Source organism: Odontesthes bonariensis, chromosome 7 (genome assembly GCF_027942865.1).
Source record: "Odontesthes bonariensis isolate fOdoBon6 chromosome 7, fOdoBon6.hap1, whole genome shotgun sequence".
Lineage (NCBI taxonomy): Eukaryota > Metazoa > Chordata > Actinopteri > Atheriniformes > Atherinopsidae > Odontesthes > Odontesthes bonariensis.
In genome coordinates this window covers 20,206,397-20,216,293 of record NC_134512.1, presented here as the reverse complement: position 1 = coordinate 20,216,293, position 9,897 = coordinate 20,206,397, and the positions used below count along the sequence as shown (strand labels likewise).

Here is a 9,897-nt window from a genome sequence, read left to right as displayed (position 1 = left end):
GCAGGGGTCATTTAGATTCCTGTATTTGTCACAAAAACAAAGCCAAAGACATGACAATGCCCCATTAATTTTGCCACATTTTGATTAAGACTCCAACATAGACGGAACTGTTTTCCCTCCTATTTTCATAATCTTTTTCTGTGAAGCGATCGTGAGAAGCTGACCGATTCCTGTGCACGGTATATTATTGATTTGCACAGCTTAATGCTGACTGCATAACCTATACTTACACAACAAACTTAAGGTTGCCGTGTCAGTAAGTCTCTTTTCGTGGAAAATCCTCAACTTGACATTAATTTTTGAGGGGAAAATTAGTCGTCCATAAAAACAGTTACAGCTGCATGTGTTAAATTAATGACACGCACACCAAACTCCTTTAGTTCAACTTTAAATATTTAATAATTTAACACACATTAACCATGCAGTCAGATAGGGGTGGCACACTTCTGTGCTCCAGTTGAACAACACAAAGAGTAATGTTGCAAATACAGCAGCTTGGCAGACACTGTTCTCTTTAAAACCCATTGGAAGCAGTCCCTTTTCTTTCTTTAGTACTGTGCTCCTTCTTCTTCTTTATAGGCAAAATAGACCGTGACAAGTCCAGCACTCGTCTGTACCGTTTCTGCAGCTCCCACCACCATCCAGCACCCAATGCCATAGGCCAGACAAGGGATACCTGCAACACACTGATCATGAGCTATCCGTGATGTTTAAATTATAACAAAACCAACTCTGGAACAATAAACTGCACCTAAATCGAAAATACTGACCCAGGTTAATACATTTCAGCATGGTGAAAAACTTGTCTTCAAAGTCCAGGTTTTGGGGAGGTGCTTTGGTGCAGTGGTATTTTACAAACGGGAAGCAGCCTGTTCTCAGTATTTGGTAGTTGGATCCCTGAACTCTCCAGTTAAAGTTGGACAGTCCGAACTGGTCATTGTGGACGGAGCTGTAGCTGACACAGAAAGAAGTCCACGGTGGGAGTTTTCGCTGCAACAAGTGGCAGGTTAACACCTCTGAGGCCGCCGGCCGCGGACAAGTCCAGCCAAACGTGCTCGGAAACAGAGCGATCTTTAAAAAGATGCTATGTATCCTCCTCAAAAGCTCCTTCATGACTTCTGCGACAAACAGACGGAATCACCCTCGTCACCCGTACGTTTCACAGACTCTGGTCCGCATGCAGATCACTGGACCATGGCTGTAACAAGCGTTATCCCATCAGCTCATGCCACAAATCAAAAGACACTTTACCCAAGGAGCTGACACGGGCTGTTGTAGCTCAGCTAAGGTTAGCAAACTAGCTCAAGAAGAGCTATTCCGCGAAATTTTCTGAAGATATTCCGCGGCATAAAATAACTTGTCTGGGTAAACACGTCGACCTTAAATACAATTTATTTCCCCCGACTGAGACCCATGAAAACCGCCCATTTTGTTCACTTGTGTAATCTGAGGTAAGTGTTTGTTGCTCTAACCTGGTACTTCGTCTGAAGTCATCCGGTTAGAAACACAGCTCTCTGACAGTTGTTCCCCTCCGACAATAAGTTGTACCACATGAACTTTATTTATGCAGCATGTTCTCACCTTTTCACTTTAGATGAGTCCTGAGTTATTTCAATCTGCAGTATGTTCCCACCTTCTATCGAACAAAAGATATTTGACTTATTCACGTCTTTTAAACTAAACACATATATTGCATATTTAATCTAGTCAGGTTTTGGAGCAAAGAGTTTTTCTCCTTTTTTTTCCAAAATCATCCGATACTACAACAATAAAGCTTTTTAAGCATTTAATCTACAGTGGCCCAATAGTTTTTGTTAGTTCCTTGACCAAGACAATTGCTCCTTCAAATAAAAGGAGTTTCAATGTTCTGCTGTAGATCCATACCACGAACAGATGTCTTAAAGTCACCTGAGCCTCTTCAATAAACCAGAAGTTGTTCAGCCTGATTCTGTTTTTTGTTTGAGCTATTACACATTTGTAATTTTCAAGGTGATTAGTGCAGCTGCACCAACTTTTTATAACAACTGATATCCCGCCTGCAGAATCTATAAGTGACATTATCACACAGTTTGGTCGAATCATGTACGAATGCAAAGATGTAAATGATTAAATTATTTGAAAATCAATACGATGCAATAAGCCACTTTCTCTGGATGTTGAGGGGTGTAAGAGAAGCTGTGAAACCCAGTCAAAGGCTCTGCTTTTAACCTTCAACACCATCTGAACCAATTCAAAATCTTAAGACCCCAGTCTGAAATAATAATAATAATAATAATAATAAAAAAAAAACCATAAATACACATATGTCCTTGTTGTAAACTCTCTGTAAAAAAATTAAAAAAAAACATTCAGAATGAGGAATTACAACAAGTCCAGTATCAATGCAGCAAGTTAGAAGTTAGGCTGCAAAATTTCAGATATAAAACATAGTATTTCAACTTACTTTTAATTGTGTATTTACAGAAGTCCTTAGAGAATAAAACAACAGTCAGTCCTAATAACTTATTTTACAGAGCAACCAAAGTAATATATACCCACTCTTCATATTGAATTGAGCTGAACTGAATGATACTCTATTAATCCCCAAAGGGAAAATGTACTGTTGCAGAAGAAATTACTGAAGAAAAATTTGTAAATAACCAACGAACAAAACAAAATCTAAATAAAAATGAAAGTGTATTAGAGGGATTTATGGTGGTGTGGTGGTTAGCACTTGCCTAACAGCAGGACGACCTGGTTTGAATCTCGACTGGGGCCTTTCTGTGTGGTGTTTGCACGTTTTCAATGTACGCATGCATGCAAGAATTCTCTCTGGGTACTCTGGCCTCCTCCCACCGTCCAAAAGCATGGACATTTGATTAATTGCCAATTCTAAATAGATCCTAGTAGTGAGTGTGAGCGTGGCTGGTGGTTTGTCTCGTTTTTTCTCTATGTGGCTCTGTGATGAACTGGTGACCTGTCCGGGGTGTACCCCGCTTCTCATCCAACGCTGGGATAGGCTCCAGCAACATGTCCCAGATTACACAATCTGTTCTCAACAAGCATTGCGATGTTGCCCTCTTTATTTACTGTTATAGATAGCTCTGTCTGCCTTCTCTATCTGACCATATAGTCTGCAAGCCGTGTAAAAAGGCATTAGGGTCAAGAATATATTCCTGTACTCATGGCTCCGTAAAACACAAATGACTGCATTATTGATATTCCCATTAAACACCGCACCATAGTCGTCATCCATTATATTTAGCCAGTGATCTCATATTTGCCATAATGATCGAGGGAAGACACAGTTTAAACTTCCTTCTCCCTTTGCTCTGTTTTGCTTCTGCCTGACAGCCTAGACGTGTCCTCTTCAGCGTCTCAACTTCACATCTGCTGCCAGGTATTAGTTGGGCTCTGAAAAGCTCAAACGGGTGTTCCCACAACTGTCCTGTTGGCATGGTTACCCATCACCCATCACAGATATCAAAAGTTGCTTGAAATGCCAACAGAAATCACAAATCAGTTATGCAATGCATCTAAACACTATTACACCTTTATTTTTTTTTAATTTAAAGTTTTCATCACAAACAAATTGATTGTATGAAAGTTGACTGACTTCTTTGTGGTAATATTTAGAGTTCTTCAGTTAGTATATTCAGAGTATTGAAACTAAACTTTATTTCATTATACAGATTCCTGTCTGTGAATTTGGGAATTTATTTAGAACACTATTCTATCAACCTGTATGCATCTCCAAGGTTCATAGCGTTATATGAAGTGAACACTTAAAGGAGAAGTTTTTTTTGTTTTTTTTTTAAACCTGGACCTTATTTCTGGCATAAAATACGTTCATCTACTCACGTTCATCTACTCACCAGATAACAGTTTGGTAAAAGTACGAAGGACGCCGACTTTCACCAAACTGTTATCGGTGAGTAGATGAACGTATTTTAAGCCATAAATAAGGTCCAGGTTTAAAAAAACCGAACTTCTCCTTTAATATGTTAAGAGCAGGCAAAGTTAATTAGTGAATCAACTATTTAAGCAGCAGATTTCTCCTTCAGTAGCTTCTTGTTCTGACGAGTCATCTTCAGCACATCGTTGATGTTCTTGATCAGCTCCTCCAAACAAAATAAAACAAAAAAAATCAAGATAAAATTAAAGTAGGCTTTAATTGTGAGAATGCATGAAGCATTCTCACTATTAAGTTCCTGTTTCTCTTTATTATTATTCCGTATTCCATATTCTTCCGCCGTTTTTCGGCATTCAAATACTTCAGCATACTTTCAGCTATTTCAACAAATTTGGTATCAAAATGTTCAGCTCTTTCAGCTCTCGATGGGAAATATTTTTTGGTGTTTGTAACTTTTCAACTTTTTAAGATATTAAGCTTTTTGTTCAACTTTTTTCCCATTGAAACTAATGTTAAATCTTCAAATCCTTTCAAATCCTTTCAAATCCTTCAAATCTTAACTAGTTCAGCATACTTTCAGCTAGAGACACCATTCAAATTTTAAAATGTTCATAAGACATTCAGCTATTACAAAATGTCTCATCTTTTAAAAATATTCGGCCAATTTTGAAATATGACAGTTTAAAAAATATGAAAATTAAGTTCTTCAAATCCTTATCTTGAAATCCTTTCAAATCCTTCAAAACCTTAAAATCTTTTCAAATCGTAACTAGTTCAGCATACTATCAGCTAGAGACACCATTCAAATTTTAAAATGTTCATAAGACATTCAGCTATTACAAAATGTCTCATCTTTTAAAAATATTCAGCCAATTTTGAAATATGACAGTTTAAAAAATATGAAAATGAAGTTCCTTCTTGGATTTTAGAGTGAGACATTCAGCAGTGCTGATAAGTTTCAACTTTTCAAACAAATTACTGTAACTTTCATACAGTTTAACTGAGAGAAACAAATTATACCTTAAAATGTAGGAAAACTTGTCCTCTTTCAGCCAATGTAACTCTTAAAGAGCTCACATGGACAGATTTTGAACTATGAGCCTTTAAGCTTGAAGAACTTGTCAAATTTTGAGGAAATCTGCCATTTTTGAATCAGCTTCAAGTGTTTCAAACTGCTTCGATTTAAATATAGTTGACTCCACAGATGTAAAAGTACTTTGCTAAGTTCCTCTAAGCCTTCTGCTTCTAATGGTGTTCAAATTATTTTTCTAGCTGCTCAACTTTTCTCACAAGATGTATTTGAAGTCAGTGTTCGGTGTCATTTCTCTCCCGCGATCGGCGGGCGGCCGTCTCATCTCTCCATATATGTTGTGTGTGTTCAACCTGCTTCGATTTAAATATAGTTGACTCCACAGATGTAAAAGTACTTTGCTAAGTTCCTCTAAGCCTTCTGCTTCTAACGGTGTTAAAATTATCTTTCTAGCTATTCAACTTTTCTCACAAAACGTGTTTGAAGACAGTCAGATTTGTCCCGCGGCTGCAGCAGCTAGCTCTGTGTCTCTCTGTGTAGTCTTTAAGTAGGTCAAATGCACTTCAGGTGTAACACAACGAGATGGCTTAATGGTAACACTACCAGCCTTTCGTGCAGGTGGCCCGGGTTCAATCGCCATAATGTCAGACCACGTTTTATAATTTTTTTATTTTATAATTATTTAAGCATACTTTCAGCATTTTCAACTGTTTCTAGCTTAATTTTATCTTCAAATTCTTCAGATCATTTCAAATCCTTCAAATCTTAACTACTTTTGCATACTTTCAGCTAGAGACACCATTCAAATTTTAAAATCTTCAAATCTTTTAGCTTTTTAACATTTTTCTTTATTAAGGTAATTCAGCTCATGCATTCTCACAGCTGTTTCGCAGGAACAGCTCTTTCTAGTTCATTTTCAAATTCATTCATTCGTTATTCATTTTTAATCATTAAAATTATATTTAATTAGAAAATTCACCTGTACCATTGTTGATGACAATTGAATTAATGTATATTAACTGATTGCACTTTCTTCAACATGCCACTTCCAGCAACTTCCCTTAATCTGCAAGTTTCATGATACAGATCAGGAGAAATCGTTAAGTCGTTAACATGGTACCTTGAAATTGGTTTCTCCTTGTGTTTTAGGGGATGATATTTCCTGATGAATGACTGACAGATTCCGAGCAAAGGTCACCAGAGCTCCCGGGAGATCCTCTGAGACTGTTCTATTAACGACATCCCAAACAAACGATTTTACTAATGATCCCCATGTTGCCAGCTAACAAACAATCAACTTGTTCATCTGATGCTGGTGGGTAAATGAAACTTTCAACAGATAACATCTTCAGTCTACAGGGAGATGAGCGCAGCATGATTTAACTGTTACAGCACTGTGTAAGCTAAAGGATTTCTGTGATAAATATGTTAAATAACCCTTTGCTTAACAACTTGTAGAGTTTCTAACATTTACAAACCAGAGGTGGCATTTTAATCCTGAAAATAACTGTTTTTTCCTTCCAGTCTTGTGAAGTCTTCCAACCGGCTGTTTTTTCACACACAAAAGTGAAATTAAATGATATATTCTCAAACCTTTTTCTCCCAGACAGGAGCCCTACATTTAATCACAGCACAACAACAAGCGGAAGATAGAATTAACTGTACTCATCCATCTTTGTCACTACATCTGACCAAAGGCAAATCTGTATACCAATAAATGAAACACAGCTTGAGAATGAAACACTTTGAATTTGCTCTTCACAAAAGGAAAAAAGCCTCTAGTTCTCTGAGAGCTGAATCTCAGCAGAGTCAGGGCCATGCAACAGGTCTATAACCCTGAACACCAAAGTAATGCTAATACAACATAACTTGAAATAAAAATACATACCCTGGTGTGGCACAGTGCAGTTCATAAAAGAATATGTCTGAGATTTAGGCGTACTATCAGGAGGAATGGTTCAAAAAGTGACAGATGAGCACAGCTGACCTGCAGCTACTGAAATGGCTCGGTGAGGTTATTACAGCCAAAATCCAAAAGAATTTGGACCTGTTATAGTGAATTGTCGATATAGCTTTTTAGTCTGGAAACTAAAGTTTAGAAATATTTGTGTTATAAGCTGAAAAAAACTGTTTTTGTCTATACTTGTGTCTTAAATGAGGACGGGATCACTTTTTTTGGCTTGCTCGAAGCAGAAACCATAACTTCTAGAGGGCCCACAGATTTTTCTCTAAAACAAAAAAATAAAAAAACAGATGCAACAAGAAATACTCACATCATTCCAATTGTACATCGCTCACTGCTGTCATAGAGAGCAAAAACAGTGCCCTGTTTCCGCTGAAAGGAAACAACACAGAGTGATAAAAAGGGGAGCTGTGCACACACCCAAGGCCAGTACCCACAAGTCTTGACATGGGATAAGCCAGCTTTCATCATTCTTTTTTCTAATCTTCAAGTCACATTAACCTCACCTAACAATAAACGTGAGCTAATTTCAATAAAACTTGGCCTTTGATTTAAACTCATTGTAAACGTAATCTATGCATAGTGTAAGTCATGCCCTTGGCGCATCATGTAATACTGGAGTATTTACACATAGACCTACTTTAACAGTTCACGTTAGTAGCAATTAATGCAGCCACTTGGAAAGTCGTGATACACCAGAAGTGACACTAATCCTGATGAGATATCAATAAGATGTTGATAATACACACATGATCATATTTAGTACAATATAAATCAAACTGAACTGAATTCAGTTGAAAACATTTTTGGTTAAAGATAGCTTTTTGTCATTTTTAAAGTTCCTTTTGTGCTAGTCTGATCTTAATTTAAAAAACTGACTTAAATGTGTAAAATCTGAGTTCCACTTTAAAGTCTTGTTTAAAAAAAAAAAAAAAAAAGAAGAACTGGCAGAACGCTGACAGAGCAAACGTGAAAATCTTGAATCTTTACCTTCTTGTTAAATCCAATCCCATTCATGTTGCACATCTTAAAGAACACATTGTGGTATAGCAAGGAAAGGTTGGAGTGATATAAGTGTGTCCCAATGACTGCATAACAAGTAACCACAGGAGGCTGCAAAGGAAAAAAGGAGAGAAAAGAAATACAGACTCTGGAAGGGATTATTGCCCACATTAGTCTTTCAGTTGATCAAAACAAGGATAATTGATCTTACACACTATTTTATTTGGAGGCTACATCTAAATGGTGGTGGACTGTCTAGAGTGGATAGAGTAGAGATGGCTTAACCCCACACACACATCCTTTGGGTCACTGTCGAGCTTGTGTGGGTGATTAGTTAACATGATGAGCACAGGGCACATGAGGTAAACTGCTGGGCCTTTCTTAATTAACTGCAGAGTTGAACGATTAACGCTGAGAGGACATGCCAAACACAAGATGAGTCTAATTGTATGACACCAAGCAAAGCAAATAACAAAAAAAAAAACAACCAAACAAAAAGAAAAGTACAGTTTGGGAACGTTTGCAAATGTTTGCATTCAAATCGACAATGCACAAAAGGACTACTCAACACACAGTACATATTACTATGATAAAGAGATTCTGATAGTATCTCAGTCACGCTAGAGAGGTTGATTACTTAAAAGTGTCAGGGCTTAAGAGGATAAAAATGTTGCTGGTTTGTCAGCCACCTTTGGGAGATAGAAAGAGCACAGCTAAGCCACAGCGAGCTCAGGAGATAGCCCATAACTCGCTGTGAAGGATGTGTGCTTGCACTTGTCAAACACAGGGCCCTTCCACAACAATAAAAGTGTCCAGCAGGGATTTAATTGTGTTTGTAATATGCAGGTCCCTAATGATGGCCACTGCTGCAGCCATTAACAAGTGCAGTGGCTCAAATGCCGCAGTGAAGCACCAGGCCACCAGCTAAATGAATTTTTGATAAAATAATACAAGTCGCAGATTAACAAGCGTAAACTCAGGCATACTGCTAATAAAAAAACTCTATTGTTTAAGGCCTGGCAGCAGGTTGATGAGGTGTTCAAGCATGCATACACATGCATAATGAAAATGGTATGAATTATTAATGTGTTGATTATTTAGGCCCATCTATCAAAATGATAATGAATTCAGCACCTAAACACCAATTGAGTTCAGTGCGTAATTACAGTATTTAGTTGTGTTTAATAATAATGAAGAGCAAAAAATGTTGATCCGTCTTTGTGATTACTACACTGGTGCTACTGTCCTTTTGCGTCTCGGACCAGTGCAGAAGAGGGTTGTTTCTTTCTTGTCGCAGGAAAAACCTAAGAACAGAACTTCAGCAGAAAAACTGTAAAGATGCACGATTTATAAAAGCATCATCTAGATGATCTCACTTTGGATGTAATCTGGCGTTCGCAGCATTTCTCTTCGATTGGCATTTCTAAACAGCCTGTGCGCCAGTTCAGCGTTCCTCCAGTCACCATCAGAAGCATCTGGGTCATGGCCAGCTGGTCACTGTATGCGATGTTCAGATCAACAGCCCACACCTGCCAACAAGATATCATGAACTTTGTGTCGAGGTAAGAATTCAAGTTAAACAAAAAAAAAAAAAAAAAAAGGACATCAAACATTTCATGCGATGAACCTTGTATAAGAAGGGGTCAGTACCTTTGGATCTTTGCCACGATATCCGTGTTGAGAGGGAGGCAAAAGGAAAAGTCAATGTGTGTATGTGGGACAGATTTAGGTAATTCAGGTGTGTGGTGACACATGCACAAAGCAGATCCTTCCCTTTGCATTTGGATTCAGTCTGCCTTTGGCTAGTTTGCTTGGCTCAGGTCTGATGAAAAGTAAAGTTCACATACGTATGGTAAATGACATCATTATAAGTATATTAAGGGGTCAGGTATGGACATAGCCTTCTGCTTAAACAGGGCTAATTTTGCTGATAATAACCTAATAGCTATGCCCTTTCTTCAAAAGTGGCAAATAAATCACCAGTGAAGGAGTTGTTAATAACTAAGTGGC

The 9,897-nt window shown here is 37.8% G+C and overlaps 1 protein-coding gene across 1 annotated transcript; it reads right to left on the bottom strand.

The window, feature by feature from the left end:
• Positions 1 to 375: 375 nt before the first annotated feature.
• c7h15orf61 (chromosome 7 C15orf61 homolog) lies at positions 376 to 1,485 on the bottom strand. The gene is made up of 2 exons (XM_075470991.1): positions 771 to 1,485; positions 376 to 676 (listed from the first exon to the last, which is right to left on the bottom strand). The coding sequence occupies exons 1-2, from the start codon at positions 1,111 to 1,113 to the stop codon at positions 549 to 551; spliced, it is 471 nt and encodes a 156-aa protein (XP_075327106.1). The 5' UTR covers positions 1,114 to 1,485; the 3' UTR covers positions 376 to 548.
• Positions 1,486 to 9,897: the final 8,412 nt, after the last annotated feature.